Here is a 17,688-nt window from a genome sequence, read left to right on the forward strand (position 1 = left end):
CTAAGTCCATCTGAACAGCAAAGACACGACGCTGCATTATGCTTCTCCTACCCAACGTAAGACTTTTCCTTACTAGGAATTTTGCTGATCCTTCAGGATTTTTACCCACGCTTAGTGTTTGTTTCCTGCTCCTGCTATTTGAGACTGTTTGGGGATTTACAGTTAGATCCATAAAGTTTTGGACAAGGACATTTTTTGTAGCTTTGTGTCTGGATTCAGCAGAGTGAACTTTAAAACAATCTGCAGACATCTAGCTTTAATTCAAGGGTTGAACACAAACGTTTTAGGAATGACAGACATTCTTAAACATAGCCAACCACTTCTGGAGGCTCTGTGTGTACAGGACATCACATTTGTTTTGTCATGGTCCGTGGTCCTGTGTGTGGAATGTGTGATGCGCGGGTAGCCACACCCCCAGGCTGGGCCATCACCGGCACACCTGCTCTCCATCGGGGTGATTACCTGAAGAGCTACTTAACCCGGCGCTGACGGATGCTCCACGCCAGTCCGTTAATCACGTCTCTGTGGTAACTAGACTCCCGCGAAAGCGTTGCATTCATATCTTGTTGGAGCTGCGTTAAATCTGCCTACTTGTGTCTAGTTTCGATCCGGCGTTCAGCGTCTGCCACCTGCCTGTCCTCCTGCTCTGGATCACCCGGCCCATCCACTATCTCCACGGATTTCCTTCTCACGGACTTCCCTCCCGAGCTCCCACGGTCCCGCTCTAATCGTAAGCCAATTCGTCTAACTCAGTTTTGATGTGTTTCCTCCGCTTCCCGGCTCCCTAGTAATCTTCCCCCCTTTCTGTTGCAGCCTCCCACGGTCCCGATTCCGGCTTCCTCGCGTCATTGTTTCCCCGGGTTTTTTAGTTCCTCGTTTTGCTCCTTTGGTTTTCCCGGGTCGTTTGTTGTTATAATAAATTGTCATTTTCTGCTAGCGCTTGAGTCTGCGTTTGGATCCTTTTGTGCACGCGCGACGCGGCGCATGACAAGTTTTCACTCCTGTAGCTTCTCCTGACATACACAAACCTTCAATCTTGGGGTGTGAGAAGAACAAGCCCTGTTAGCTGATCTATTCTAGTCACAATGAGTCTGCAGACTGATTAACAGCTGACAGGTTGAGGCCTCGGCTGCTGTGACGCTTTTGTGCATTTTAGCACAGCTCTGTCAAGTGACACAAGCCACAGCAAGACAACAAGTAAAACTCTGCTTCTCTAGGATGGCACGCACACTGACCTGGGGAGCAGCAGAGTCTGCGATCGGCCGGTCCAACGTTGTAAAGAGTGGACAGCACAAATTCTATTCAAAGCAACTGCCAGGTAATATTCAGAGTATGTTTTTTTTGAAAGAAGGAAGTTATAATTTAAGGGGTTTTTGTAACTTCAAAACAATGAAGGTACGTACTACAAGAAAAAGCTTTTGTGTTTCTGTTCATGGAGTGAAACTATGGAACAGTCTGAATATGGAATTAAAGCAACGTCCAAACATAAAACTGTTCAAAAAGAGTTATAAAAATATGATCTTCTCGAACTATAAAGAAAAGGAAAATATTTAAATTAAGTGAATGTCTCTATTTAAAAACAAACAAACAAACAAAAACAACTCATGATGTGATATTATAGTATATCAGAAATCTGTTCACTGTTTTTATTACAAATTATATCAGTAAGGAAGCTGACTAAATATTAACTGATAATTTATGGCAAAGGGGTGGGATTAAATAAGTGTTTACTTCTTCCCTTTCAACATGTAAATTAATCAGAACGTTGTTTTTTGTATGCAATTTGTAAATTTTTTTTTTCTTATTTTCTTTTCTAAATGTACTTGTATATTGTTCACATGTTGAAATCAATCAATCAATCAAGGACGCAGACAGCTGAGCGTGTCTTTGTGCAACACAGAGATCACTGACCTGCACACTGACCTCCTTTCTGCTACACCAACATGTGCAGCACGAGTGACGAGTGCAAGCATAACAGGAAACACTGCTTCCAAACTGAGCAGTTATTGTGGTGCAGGGATTGGAAGAAGATATACACACACCTACATTATGAGGACGTGCTCTTAGACACAAAAGGTTCAACAGTTCACTGATTTGGTCATTTCCAGTTGTGTTTTTGTCCACATCATAAAAGTATGTGTGTTTCAAAAATCATTGCAGGTGAGAGTGCAAAGGTTCCCTTTGCTACAAGCCATTTATTTAAAACTCAAAGTCAATCAAATGCACTGTTTCAGCCGCAACACACATGCAACAACACTCTTAATCTGTTCTCACTTCAAGCTTTGACTTCATTTAAGGGAAAACAAGAAAAATCGACACAGTTTGAGCGAATTTTAAATGCACAGGAAATTCAAAGGCGCTGATCCGTAGACGAGCGATTTGGAGAAGCTGAAACTAAAGTTACCTTGTGCTTTAGTTTAGATTACAAAACAAAAACTGGCGTTGAAGGAAAACACTGTGGTGTGAGTTCAATGCACGAGTCTTACCTGCTGATACATCCAAAGGGCTGCGAGGAGCTTGTGGCTCGGGCAGCATGGGGCTGTGCTCCTTAGGGGCGACTGATCCCGCTGGAGGTGTGAGAATCTGAGGATCGGCAATACTTGGAGGCTTTTCTGCTGGAAGGGGTGCAGCTCCCACCTCCACGTTCATCCCAATCCCTCCAGGCTGGGAGAAACCTACGGAAAAGAAAGCAGACAAACAGGTAAACCTTCTCTGCACCGACACTCACTATGACATGAAGAGAAGAGGAAGAAACAGTAAGAAGGTCAAAGAAAACACCACATACAACCTGAATGCAGTCGTAGAGGGGAGGGGCCTGAATATACATGTGTGAGAGATGAGGTCATGAACGTGGTCATGAGACTCTTCACCTGCATGAGTCCCAAACTGGTGGAAATTAGTCCAGAGAGTAACTCACTGATGCACGTGTCAGCTGTACTGGTATAGGTGAGAGTGTGTGTGTGTGTGTGTGTGTGTGTGTGTGTGTGTGTGTGTGTGTGTGTGTCCAAGCCTGCAGGGTGTTTTGGTGGCCCAGAGACGACAGGTCTCATTAAGACAACAATGAGAGCTGGCTCTGCAGAGGCTGGCGTGGTGAAAGGCATAACTCAGCCTTATAGCTCACACTGTGAGTGTGTCACTCTGCAAACTACCAGCAGATACCAAGCCAGTGACGGCTAAAGCTCTGCATGCAACCAACAAGGGTCACGTCCACAAATGCAATTCATCAGCGAGGACAACTATTGGCTCTTCTGGGGCAAAGTTCCTGGTTGGAAGTCGCATTTTTAATGAGGAAGGAAATTAATGAGCTGTAATCACCCACAGTGATGAAGGCTAAGGTGTGTTTGCAGAAACTGAGCACAGTGATTGTTCTGGCAGGCCAGCAGGCAGAGCTTCAGCGCTGATATTATAATAATGGAAATATATATATAATGAAAGTCACGTGTTTGAGTTCCCTCAATGCTGAAATCAAATACACCAACAAAACAGGTCCAAATCAAAGTCTGTTCACCAGTGGTGTCAAACACTGACCCAACAAAGACTCCAGACGTTGGACTTGTTAACTGTAAGTTTTACAACTTCTTCCACTGAGAAACACCAAAAGACCAAATGCAGCTATTCAAACGTCTCTTACTGACTGGAACAGGACATGTCAGTGCTCAGGGTTGGTTGCTGCCTCGGGGACTTTGCTTTGGTAGTAATCGATTCAACTATGAAATCCAAATCATGTCAAAGAGTGTTTGAGTTTAATGTGAAGCTAAACAGAGCACTCGCTGTGAGAGCATGTTAGCAAAGCCAAAGAAGGAAAATCACTGAGATCCCAACAAATTTTAATATGGTATCAATTTGAGTTTCTCAGGTGACTTCCTGCTTGAGTTATCGTGTTGGCTGCTCAGCCGTCAGCTGTGAAAGAAATACTCTTACAGATACTTAGGATATGATGCTGTAGCTACTATACCGCCAACATTTTAAGAAGCCATCAACAGGATGTGAAGGCAGTGACTTTAGCCCAGAACATATATTTAATAATAGTACTGTCATACATGATAATTAGTCATGCAAAATGCAGATGAAGCCTGGAAAAGGAGGAATGACCTAAACTGGAGCAAAACCAGAGTAAACACTGGAGTAGCCGTCCATGACCGGAGAAAGCTCCGCACAATAAATGGTCACGAGGATTAAAATGTTGAACTCTCAAATGTTTCTTCTGTGACGCAAAGATAAAAATTGACCTGGTTCTGAAGAAGGAGCTAACTGACAGTCTCTGCAGAAAGCCCCGTGTCTGCACAGAGAGGTCGGGAGTGCTTCAGTGCTACTCGGCTGCTCTGAGGTTAACACAATATTTGATACTGTAAACACCTCAAAATCCACATATGCACACAGAATACAAAGCCCTGACTTTAAATATACACAATAGATAATAACAATGTTCATATTCTGAAATATGACAATATTTGACAATAACAAAGCTGCAGACACAACGCAGCACTTCATCATGTGTGGCAGACTCTCCATGCATGAGTGAGCCCTCTGTGTGACACAGACCCTATCAGACAGTGTTGCTGAGTCATGATAAGCAACATATCTCACACACGCACACGCACGCACATGTAACCACGGTAACTTCTGACCCCACTTCCGCTAGTCCCTTTATTGACTAATTTTACACTGCATACCAGTTGACAGCGTGCAATAACCCGGCCGATTCATTCATCTTTACACCACCTCACAATCGACTCAACGGTGACTTATTTGTTTGTTTAGTTTTGTCACAATTAATGAAAATGCGGAGCCGCGGTCGCGCATTCTAAAACGCCGGTAAGCTAATGCTAGGCTAGCGACAGTAAGTGCAATTACTAGTTTTATTTATTGAATATTGTTGTTTTTGTTTATCCCACTATGGCCGAATGTTGACTTAACGTATCTAGAGTTGAACGAGTGATTTGATTTTTGTAGTTTTGTCCGTTTTGGATGTTTTTTGTTACTTTTCTGATGAAATGCCAAAACGGCCTATGAGATTTTGCATTGAGTTAAATTCCATTTATATTATTGAGTCTGTTGCGCAACACCTGTGATTAAATGGGTTTTGTAAATATATTTGATTAACTTTGGATAATGTTTATTAGCTTTATTGCTGATATACTTTGATGGGACCCATGAGAATGTTTTTCTATAACAGTCTTTTGAATGAAATTCATTATAAGAGATGATGGTTTATTGATTGTTGTATGAAACATGGCATTAATTACTTGACTTTGTTATTTATGGATTTATTTTGTCACAGCAGTAGAATGCTGTTTCACTTTCTTCTGTGAATGATAATTTATGTTTTTGACCTTGTTTAGGTCAAGTTTTTTCCCCCGCGATCAGCCCTGATCAGCGCGGGATGGCGAGCCACCCGGCCACCGCTACACACACACACACAGTTAATATCTCAGTACTGCTGTCACAACAGCACTCACATCTGTGATTCTGTTAGAAGGAAATATTGGGAGGATACCTGAAAACGCTCCCATCAGGTTAGCATCCATCTTTTGTGCAGGGCTGGTCTGAAAGCCCAGAGGATTAGAATAACTTGCCACGGAGACTGGCAGCAGGGAAGGAGGGAGCGATGGAAAAGGTGAAGAGAAGACAAGAGAAGAGAGAGAGCAATGAGACGCAAATATATAGAAGAGAAGTCGAGTGAGTGGAGGCGCCACTGGGCGTGACAGCATTAACGATTGAAAAGGTGTGACGTGAGGGCAGACAGCAAAGAGGAGAGCAGATACAAATCATTATTTCTATTCTACATACAGTCTATGCTGCTCTGTGTTGGTATGATGCTAGAAATACTTTAAACAGAAACACGAGTGGGAATAAAAGGAGTGGCCCACAAAGGCTGAGCCTCTCAGGCCCGTTGCATCTTTTAAGAGTAAAATTTACTTTAAAATGGAAACATTTAAACTACATTTATACAGTAATTTAGGTTTTTACCACATCATTTGTATCTACATTGGACAAAGACAAAAAACAATAGGGAATAAGCTGCATGGGTTTGGAAACGTGGTGGCGACACTCTGAGGCTGCTCCACCACGCAAAGCAAAGTAACGTGAAGCTCCAACCGCGCTGCTTCTCTGGGCCCGAGCGCCTTTAAGACGCGCTCAGGCGAGCATCAGCCAGCGTGAGAAGCTTTTTGGAAATCACAGAGAACAACTGATGCAAACATTTTAATCAACAATTTATATATAAATATTTATACATATATTCAATGTCAGTTTTCTTAAATCCTCCAGTTAGTGACACACTTGCTTTGTGTGTGTATGCGATGCCCAAATTCTATCTAGAGCTGATTCTGAGACACAGAAACCTTGAGATGGTTTGGATATGGGGCAGTCACTGGTTTGGAAGCTACAAAGTCAGACTCGAGCACTGGTCCAGTCCAGTTTTTCTGATCCAAGTCAAAAACGACATCATTTCCTGAAAATGTCCCACTGTGACCACAGAAGGTCCAAAAGATGTCATGAATCAGTGATAACAAGTTAAGAAACTCTGTACCTGATAAGAAGTCTGAAGCCGAGGCCTGCTGCTGGTCAAGCGAGTGTGGCCGCACCTCCCCCTGCGGCTCCGGGTGCGACGCCGCCGTCTGTCCCCCCGAGGTCAGTTTACTACCTGCAGCCGCGACACAGATGCTGAATGTTAGTTCACTCACCTCGCTGATGCTCTAATGTCGTCATTTTAATGACACAAGGCTACCAAAACCACACAAACATGCTGACATACACATTACACAAATACAACAGGCATTGCCAAAATATACACAGTTGCACAGAGGGTTCTGTTGCACGAAAGAAAGACGCACACGGACACACAACTGTACGCTCACCTGCTAAATTTCCTCCAAAAGCAGATATCCCAGTGCTACACAACCAACAATCAGTGGTGTTTGCTATGTGCTGCTCAGTGCCTCTGTCTGTCTCCACTGCAGCCTCAGCTGGCTGTGAGCTACTAACACTGTGAACCCCCACATACACACACAAAATCACCACACACAGACACACAAACACACAGACACACACAGTCAGAGTCTGGCTTTGGTGTGGTGACGTTTCACTGTCTGTCTAGTTCAGGTCCCGGGCCCTGCCGGCTAGCGCCTCCCCTCACACTGCCTCTCCTTTCCTCTCTAACCCTGCAATCATCCTTCCACGCTTGTCCAACAAGTCCCAGACCTCCAACTGATTGTTTGGGTGCGAGAGGTGAAAACGGAAAGAGTCTACGGAATAAGGACGAGCCGGGAAAGGCAGGCTGCCATCAGGAATTGATCAGAAGTTTCAGTGAGAAGAGATAAGAAAAGCAGAAAAGAGGATTTCTAGGATGAGCGAGCGTAAAAGCGTAAAAGAGCAGACAAACGGGAATAGAAGAAACGGGAAGGGACTGAGGAAGGGGAGTAATGGAGGGAGGGGAGTAGCTGGAGAGAAGGAGGGATACACCGTGGGCAACCCTCTCCTAGCTGTGTCCACAGAGGGTGACGGTGAGGCGAACAGACAGGACGCCACCCAAAGTCAAAAAAGCTTTCATATATCAGACGTGCACGGGGGCCGTGGCGGGGTGCACGTCGTCTGTCTCGACAGGAAAACATTCCGTCGGCAGGGTCACCGTTCGCTCAAAAACACTGGTGCTCGAGCTCAGGCTGGATTGGGTCGGTCCCTCTGTCGCACCAATGAGATCACAGGCTACAGGCACATATTTCTACTGCTCTGTCCAAGGTGCTGAAACCAGCAGGAGCCTGAAGTGCACAGTATGGAACCTTGCTCCCTTATCAGTACACGAACCACCGCTCGATAAAGAAGATTAGGAAGATATGTCAAATATTTTTCAATTCGCTCTGATTCTGTGCTATTATTAGAAACACCATACTGTCTGCTGGGCGCCCATCACTCAAAGAAAACATCTCTAAGGCAACAGTAGAAGTTGTACTAGCAGACAGAGCCAGTCAGAAGCCTTTGTAACCGTGCTCTCTGCACGCTTCACTTCCAGTCAGAGTTCATACATGTGGGCTTACAGCGTTCAATAATCCAGCATCGACCTTACACCCACCCATAAAATAACTGTAAAAAAGAAAAGAAACAAATTACATAAATTGCACAGCTACATTGGGAACAGTTCATAATACAGCCCACTAGTCCAATCGCGCCATGGAACATTTATTTTTCTATTTTTATGCAGCACTGGCGGCTCGTGGAGTTAGCGACATATGCTAGCCGCGCCATAGAGCTGTAGCAGCACAGTTTTTAAAAGTCTGCACGTCATCAGCAGACACTCTAACTGCCTGCTAAAGACTTGCTGGAACTATCTGAAGGCTGAATGACCCCCGAGACCATTCCCGACCTTAACCGCACTCTTAATGGTGTTAGAGTGTTTTCCAAAGTGATTCATGATGAGAGGAAAATAAATGTACATGTGTAGATTTAGTCCAAACGGTTCTCATGTTTGCTCCTGCTTCCGAATGCGTTGGTGGGTGACCGGAAAGTGTAACATACCAGCAATTTGTCACATGGCGTAGCGTGTTACGCTTCAGGAGCACGAATGTGTTGGATGTAAAGACGCTGAATCCTGAAGCCTAACAGGACTCTCATGTTCCCAAAGCCTCTGGGTTAAACTTGCCTTTTTGGATCAATTATGCTGATGTGCATGATGGCTGGATGTTCTATTATTCAAATTATGTTACCAATATGAATGTGACTGTTCTCCTCTTTCAACTAGCATAACTTTGGAAAGCAGCACATCCTTTCCCGTAAAATACCAGGAAGTTAGTCAAAGTTAAGCCACTCCACAATACTGCCGGCTGTCCAACTACTTACAATGAAGATGGGAAATATTGATTCTTTTTCTGCAAACTTTAAACCACTTACACTATATTTTTGGTCTCCTTTCCCGTGCTAATTTAAAACGACTAGCGTGCTACTTAAAATTACTTACAATGTAATTACTTCTGCCTACAACATGCTGATCTTTCATGCCTCATTTCCTTGTACCGATCTTGGCACGTTCACAGATATCTGCAGAAAGTTTCATTTCAATATTAGACTTTTAATCCACTCTGAAGTCGTCTGCACATACTATCTGCGTCACAGCAGATACAGCGTCCACGGGGCTGAAATTTGCACTTAAGTGTTCACTCTTGTGTGAAACAATGGGATCTGGGCTTGGTGGATGTTTTTGCACCTCAGGTCTTTTAGCTAAATTTTGAGTAGTTCAGTTCAGTCCACAGGGGAAGATTTCATGCTGGATTTGTGCTGTTGTGTTTAATGTAGCGATGGTGAACTGCTCAGCCTGAAAGAGGGACGGAGACCGACTGTGAAGCAGCACGAGCGAGCGCAGGTAAGTGTGTGCGCCAATTTGAACAGCTCCTAGCAGGTGAGTCAGTGCGCAATAGGACGCTCATTACAGTGTCAACACTCATCATGACTGCTTGACCTTTAACTGTCTCCCTACAGGGCAACACTGAGCTCTGATTTTGTTTGAGCATTGCTAACTTTGTAATGCAAAGTTTAAACTTTGGGGAACCTCCGATTTCGAAAACTTCTGTTGTGTGTTATTTTTAAAGAAGTGTTAGCAGACTCGTGTTTTCTTGTGGTATCACAGGTCTCACCACATTTGATGGTAACAGGCTAGCGTTTGGCTTTCTAACATTTGTCTAGAGTTGAATGTTAACCAATGTGTCTGCATCTGTTAAATAAAAAAAGAAACCAATAAGGAAGTGAAATGGATCAAATGTGTGACACATCTGAAAGCAGCAATGTTTTCATGTAAAAGTGGATTAAATGGAAGCTCAGAACTGCAAACCTGCTTTTTCTGAACCATAAAATTCTGCAAATGTTCAAATGTCGTCATTTCATCTTTCACATAGCATCTGGATGCGGCTCACGCTGAAATTGATATTGGGTGAGGTGCTGGATTGATTTAAAAAGGAGGGGAAACCAGTTCCACTCCAGTTCCAGTCTTACAGCATAAGCTGTCATGTAAGGCTTATTTTTTAAAGTGGACATAAAACAGTAAATGTATGAGTTTAATTTGATCATTTAATTCAAAAACTGTCATATATGTAACTCTGTGAAGCTGGATTTAAGGAGGAAGTCTCAGGGGGTCACTTTTGTACCTGGCTGCAACAATGAGTTTTATGTTAACACAGCAGGGTTGTTTGGCTATCTGAAGTGAAATGGAAATGCACCTGTTAGCTCTAATGTTTGTTTGGGAAAACAGCAGGCTGGTGCCAGTTTAACACACATACTCATTAATAGGGATGGGTACCGGTATCCGGTGCCATGATGGCACCGGTTCTGACATAAACGGTAGTAACCAGATCAAAAAGCAGCGCACATTTCGGTGCTTTTTCTTTCCTGAGCTGTGATACACTTTAGATTCTAGCCAATCATTTTACGTTTCCGAGGATAGTAGGCGGGTCCAGGTACGTACGTTCTTTTAGAGCAGAGCTACAGATTAAAAACGCCCAAGGCGAAGCGGTCAAAAGTCTGGCTGTACTTCACAGCAAAAGATGCAAACTCAGCAGCTGCAACAAGTGCTTTAAGCTGATACTGTGATACTGTCAAAGGAGGTAACACCTCGAATCCGATGAAACACCTGGCGACGCATAGCGTTTTTTTTAAAGCCGAGAAATGCGCCGTATTTGATAGCTTGCTGCGAGACCTCACACCGAGCACATCTACTGCAGGTGTGGTGCCTGTTATCGGACCCGGAGTTAGCAACATCCCCCAAAAACCCGAAGAGGAGAGTCCTGGCCCCTAGCCCTGCCAGTGTAGCAGAAATGATGAGGATGATGATGCAGCAGCAGCCGTTCTTCTCTGCGTGAGTAGCTTAATGTTGTTCGTGTGTAATTTACGTTGAGTAGGCTAACCACGTTATTACATTAATGCATGTAAGGTGAACTAGCAAACACCATCATAGCTACATGCGGCTGTCTTCTTGTTTGATGGCAGATACTCCCTTCACCCTGGACAAAAAGGCTAAAATGACCAAAGAAAAAGTGGAAAACAGTTAAACATGAGAGGTTTTTGGACAAAGTTTGTGTTTTTTCCATTGTTTAAGCTGCTTCCAGCCAAGAGTGATACCATATATGCCCCATAGCTGCAGAAAAGGCTAACATTGTTATCTTTTTACAAAAAAACAGCTGAACATGAGAGGTTTTTGGACCAATTTTGTGTTCTCCATTCTTTAAGCACCAGTTCGAGCACCGGCACCGTTTCAAAAGTACCCGTTTGGCACCGGTATCGGATAAAACCTAAACGATACCCATCCCTACTCATTAATGTTAAGGTTTGGATTTGTTTTAGCCGTGTGCTAAAGAGGCTCCAGAAGAGGCGACCTTTGAAATGAACTCCCATTTGTTACCACAGCCTTTGTGCTGAAAGTGTTTGGACAGGCACTGATTCCATAAAGAAAAACTATTTGCTTGTTACGTGCTTGATGCTAACAGATTAACTCCGGCTCTTTCAGCTAGAAGTTCAGCTCAGTTCTCTTGGACCACTTGATCTCTAAGGGTGGCCACATTAGCACTGCTGCACTGCTTTCACCATCCAGCTGTAAGTAAGCAATCAATGCTGCTAAAGAACAAGCCTCCAAAAGCAAAACCCCTCAGCTAGTATGAAACAAGAGGGTGACTTTGCCCAGTAAGGGTTCGTACCTCAAAGTGTGACTTTTGCCCGAGAATAATAAGAGGGAGTCTTTGTGTATTGAAAGCTGAATTCTGCATTATGTAAGAGCTGCTGCTGCTGGGGGTGGCCTGACCTCAGTATGAGGACAAAATATGGCAACACAGACTGCAGCAGCTACTGCTCAGACACATCAGAGGCATCTGAGGACACACACACACACTTTACTTAATCCTACTCATGCATGAGTTGCAGAGGGGGCATTGTAGGACTCATAGGACAACTTCTCAACTGCAGAAGGAGTCAGCCAAGGAACACAGTCAGTCTGACTTGGTTATGACCTCATGCCTACGACCTGACCGAACAACTACGAGTCTAGAGCAGAAATTTAACACCATAGCTTTGGATGAACTGGAGTGCTTGTGTGACTGGGTGAAAAAGGCACGTTGAGTAAAGTGCTTTGAGTGCTTCAGCAGTGTGAAAGAGGGGCTTTATATTCCCATCTACCTACACTGGAGTTGTCAAAGTCATAATGACTGATGGGACTGATGATCTGCGATACTTCAACACTCACACTTAGAGTCTATGTCTGTATAAGTGATTCTCATCCTTCAGAGACAAATCACCGCTCGCTGTGACAGCAGCCCCGTAAACACACCTCACTGACGTCACAGGAGAAGAATTCTTGGACCAATAGCTGATTAGTAGTTCACCTATTGACCAATCACCTTTGAACAGGCTCTGCTTACAATTACAAATTAATCTGTGAAGTATCAGCAATCAGACTCAGCTGATTCAGGATTTCAATTTTTAGCCATCTTGAAAAAAATACTGTACAAAGATTATTCCCATTTCTGTTCTTTTCCTCTGTTTCTTTTCCATGTATTGTTCCATGTTGCTGTACTTTCAGCCAGGTAACAGTTACCTGCATGTTAACTCTGATCTGGTATTAGATTAGATTAGATTAGATATACCTTTATTAGTCCCACGAATGGGAAATTACATTGCTGCAAGGTAAACACATCTCAAACCTGCAGGAAATAGACTGATGTATTTGCTGCTGTAATCTGTCTCAGCTCCCATTCAGAAAAAGATGAATTCTTACGTAACCACAATTAGGGACCAGAACCGCACCCAAAATAAAATAAGATACATCGTAGGTAAAGAACGGGGTCACTAAATTACATGAACATGAAAGGCTGCAGCACAGTGTCAAAGAAGCAACTGTGATGTTTCTGCTGCTCTGCCAAATAGAGCGACTCTGTACCAGGCCTGACCAGGACAATGGGCTTGTCAGGTCAAAACAACACAGCATCACAACTAGGGATGGGTACCGGTATCTCGGTTCTGACATAAACGGTAGTAACCAGACCGAAAAGCAGCGCACATTTCGGTGCTTTTTTCCCTGAGCTGTGATACACTTTAGAGTCTAGCCAATCATTTTACGTTTCCGAGGATAGTAGGCGGGTCCAGGTACGTACGTTCTTTTAGAGCAGAGCTACAGATTAAAAACGCCCAAGGCGAAGCGGTCAAAGTCTGGCTGTACTTCACAGCAAAAGATGCAAACTCAGCAGCTGCAACAAGTGCTTTAAGCTGATACTGTGATACTGTCAAAGGAGGTAACACCTCAAATCTGATGAAACACCTGGCGACGCATAGCGTTTTTTTAAAAGCAGAGAAATGCGCCGTATTTGATAGCTTGCTGCGAGACCTCACACCGAGCACATCTACTGCGGGTGTGGTGCCTGTTATCGACCCGGAGTTAGCAACATCCCCCAAGAACCCGAAGAGGAGAGTCCTGGCCCCTAGCCCTGCCAGTGTAGCAGAAATGATGAGGATGATGATGCAGCAGCAGCCGTTCTTCTCTGCGTGAGTAGCTTAATGTTGTTCGTGTGTAATTTACGTTGAGTAGGCTAACCACGTTATTACATTAATGCATGTAAGGTGAACTAGCAAACATCATCATAGCTACATGCGGCTGTCTTCTTGTTAAACAGTTAAACATGAGAGGTTTTTGGACAAAGTTTGTGTTTTTTCCATTGTTTAAGCTGCTTCCAGCCAAGAGTGATGCCATATATGCCCCATAGCTGCAGAAAAGGCTAACATTGTTATCTTTTTACAAAAAAACAGCTGAACATGAAGGTTTTTGGACCAATTTTGTGTTCTCCATTCTTTAAGCACCGGTTTGAGCACCGTTTAAGCACCGGCACCGTTTCAAAAGTACCGGTTTGGCACCGGTATCGGATAAAACCTAAACGATACCCATCCCTAATCACAATAAACATTTGCACAGCATCAGTACAACGACAGGGTCACGGCAAAGACTCCAACCTGCTAAACACAGTGGAGCTTTAAACAATACTGTAAAGCTGTGGCCTTCTTACCCTTTAAAGTAGGTATGAGAGACTGATGGATGGGACAGCTGTGAATAACAGTCAGCACACAATCTTACCCGGGAGGGGGGGACTTATTTTGGTGTAAAGCAAGCTTATATTAAGAAAACAAAGCCTGCACAGCTCCGTCTTAAACTTCCTGTAATAGTGAAAAAGTACAGAGCGTGCTCTCTAAGAACGAGGCCATGGCCTACTTGGGATCTTTAGGAATCCTTCACTGTTTAGACAAGACAGCTTGCAACTAGGTTCGTGGCTATGGCGTGATTTCTAAGATAAAATGATGACAAAGGAAGCTGCAGTTTCTCTCATGAAGTGCTCCGAGCGCAGAAAGACCCACGACTGTGAAGCAGTTCTACGAAGGTTATCGAGCAAAAGAGTCGTTAATTTGGCGACAATTAGAGGACGTCAGGCAGTCGAGATCAGAGTGGAACATCCCAAATGACAACGCAGCAAAACACAGTTAAATATGTGAGAACAGCAGCTCACAGCAACCACACTCTGCTTCACCAAAACGGTCTGATCTGGTCAGAGCTGGCAGGCGAGGCTGCTGTCCTCCAGCTGACCTCCTCCTCTCCCTGCTCCTGAGCCTCTCTGAGCTGTGATAGGAAGCATGAAGCGGCCGGGTCAGGGCTGCTGCAGGACCACAGGCGCTCAGTGACGGTTCATCGAGGGGACAGACCGCCGTTCGCCCCTGACAAACATCGACGGTGTCTTGTTGATTCAGCCACGCCGCCGCATTAATCATGTAGCTGGAATCAGTTTGAATCCAAGTACGTGGCGCTAAATTTCTATCCACCGTTCCTGGAACCGTCCCTCCCTGAACTTTGTACTAAATGTTTATGTCGAGGTGTGGAAGCTGCATTTCATTGCTGTTTAAAACGTTGCTTTACAGGGTAAAATGTGAAAACAGAACAAGAAAGATAAGGGAGGACATCACATATCCTGAAAGGATTAGGAGAGCTAAAGTCCCTCTAAAGTCATGAACGCTGTCCAGAAATAACCATATGGTACTCTAATGGTCCTCTGGATACTGAAGCTGCTTTTATATCTCCTGCACCGTCTCTGAAGGTGGGCGTGGCCTGAAGTACACCCATCTTTCCTGTGTGAGACACTACAACACAGATGTAACGATGAAGCTGCACCTGTGAGGGGAGGAGGTCGAGGTCCTGGAGGAAACCAGGCCGTGGACGGCTAATGCAGTGTGTGAGTGATGTGCACTGACAGGCAGGAGAGAGGCGAGGTGTGTTTGACGTGACGTCTCTGCAGCGCGAGTGTTTGTGTGGGACCTGCAGACATCTTTAAAACACAAACGCACATATACATAGCTGTCAGTGAATCCTTCCTCCCGCCATACGTTCTCCCGCTCTGTGACACCTGTGATGTCACTGTGTCTCCCTCACCTCCTCGTCTCAGCCCGGAAACAAGCTTTGGAATGACAAACATTCCCTGATCTTCTTCACATCAGTGATTGTTGGTTTCTATTGTCAGGATTAAGGAGATGAATGACCTTCTTTCTTTCTTTTCTTTGCTCATATTTGCAATCGTGCACGCCTCGCTGTTACGCATCACAACTGGCTGTACTAAGCCGAGCAGGGGGGGGGGGCGTTCGGCTCCAACCAGCAGGGATTTCTCAAAGCTGTCAAAGCAACAGATGAACGGGTGCACGCTTCAAAGTGCAGTGGAGAGCACAAGTTGTGCGCTAGTTGCCCAAGTTGTTGCTAGCCTCCCAGAGCATTTCACACGTGACGCCACACTCAAGAAGAGTGGGTGTGGTGGCGTACAAACGCACATGCATCCATGCAGGGTTGCACAAACGCATACACACACCTAGTATAAGAAGTCCTCACGCACAGACGGTGGAGACGGAAAGCTTCACAGAGGAGGAATTAGGGTTTTTTCCCAGCTTGGGGATTAAAGCCACATCATGAATATTTTAAGGAAAGGTTTAGCATTTCTACCAAATCACTTCAAGTAAACTCAGGATGTGAGAAAGTCAAGCTGCCCAAATATGTGCTGAGCTACAAGTGTGAAGTTATGGTGCTTCCATCGCATGAACCTTATGTGACATGACTGAAACCAGGCCGGTGTGGCTGCTGAGGCTTCACGCAGTTGGCAGATTTGTCAAATACTCCAATGTTTTTGGTCTTCTTGGTCACAGATCAGCCAAAACAAATGAGGAAATCAAGAAAATAAGACGTCAGGTTTGTGCAGCAGACTGACGGCAATAAAATCTGACAACAATTCTATTTTTAGCCTTTTAGTCTAAAGTCTGAACAACAAACATTATCAGGAGAGAGCAAACCAGTGACTGACTGTATGTCTTTACTGTGTGATGCTATATAAAACACATATGACTAAAGTCTTCAGCTCTTCGCCTTCACCCAGCGTTTAAAACACACGTTAAAGGTGCAGTCAGTCATGTTTTGTAAGTTATTCAACAGAAAAAAGAATCATAACTCAGATCAGTGGGTACTTATGTCTTAGAAAAGACTGATGGATTGTCATAAACTTAATTCAATAAAAATACATCGACACATGAACCTGTCATCTTCACCATGGCAACAGCAGTCGCCTCAAAGCGCTTTATACTCTAAGGTCAACTCACAATAACACATACAGAGAAAAACCCAACAATCATATGACCCCCTATGAGCAGCACTTTGGCGACAGTGGGAAGGAAAAACTCCCTTTTAACAGGAAGAAACCTCCGGCAGAACCAGGCTCAGGGAGGGGCGGGGCCATCTGCTGTGATTGGTTGGGGTCTGTTTTATGTGTGCAGCTGGCAGAACTGGGAAGTTGTACTTGAGTAGTTTTTTACTCTTACTCCCGACATTTTTAAACACAAATCTGTACTTTCTACTGCTTATATTTTCAAAACAGGCGTGTTGCTTTTGGTTCAACATGTGAGGGAAGTTATTATTTCCTGTCACTGCACGGCCTGAACAGTCACACGTGCACTGTTCGTGTATTAACCAGCAGAGGACGTCACATCAACAACTGCAGGTGTCCGGAAGTTGCAAAAGGGAGTGATCACTTTAAGTGGCAGGTAATCCAAATGCAGGGTTTCTATCAGCTGCACAAACACCAGCAAACACACAAACTGTTTGTGTGCAGTGTGTGTCACAGTGTGTTGCAGCTAAAGGTGCAGCTGAGACGGGACAGGACAGAGGCTAACCGAAGGATGCTCAGTGTGGTTTGAGAAACTGGACGTTTAAAGCTTACATGTAAATTATTATTAGTTTTCTTCTTTTCTTCTAAGAAGTGAGACTAAAGTTTGGATCCATCTACTGATATTATTTGATCATTACGTTAATACAGCACGAGCTTCAGTTAGCTGTGCACAATAGAAACGTCCTCCAAAGAGCTACTCTTACTGTCTGTACTTTGTCTGGTGTCTGTTACCAGCCAAATATTTCGTATCCGTCCATGTAGACGTCCATGTTTCATGGCTGCACATTCAGGCTCAAGATATGAAGGATTAAACCTGAAGCACTTCAGAAAGAGGCAGAGCGACCAGCAGAATACATTTGGACCCTGGAAGTCGCTGCCTGGTCTAAGCCAATGTAAACCTCATAGGGTTCATTTGGATTAGTTAATTTTTCTTGGTATGAACTAGATGTTAACTAGAAATTCATAGATCAATAGAAAAATG

The 17,688-nt window shown here is 44.2% G+C and overlaps 1 protein-coding gene across 9 annotated transcripts in view; it reads right to left on the reverse strand.

The window, feature by feature from the left end:
* Positions 1-17,688, reverse strand: part of LOC102790489 (uncharacterized) — a 120,205-nt gene that overhangs the window by 55,544 nt on the left and 46,973 nt on the right. For 8 of the 9 annotated variants that reach the window (XM_087845831.1, XM_087845822.1, XM_087845824.1 and 5 more), the window contains 3 exons: positions 6,533-6,646; positions 5,498-5,584; positions 2,487-2,675 (listed from right to left, as the gene is read on the reverse strand). In XM_087845831.1, the coding sequence (XP_087701957.1) occupies positions 2,487-2,675; positions 5,498-5,584; positions 6,533-6,646 (390 nt within the window). The remainder of the gene's footprint in view (positions 1-2,486; positions 2,676-5,497; positions 5,585-6,532; positions 6,647-17,688) is intronic. The other variant, XM_087845825.1, reaches the window with a different exon arrangement.

This window comes from Neolamprologus brichardi, chromosome 9 (genome assembly GCF_056152115.1).
Source record: "Neolamprologus brichardi isolate AB-2024 chromosome 9, ASM5615211v1, whole genome shotgun sequence".
NCBI lineage: Eukaryota > Metazoa > Chordata > Actinopteri > Cichliformes > Cichlidae > Neolamprologus > Neolamprologus brichardi.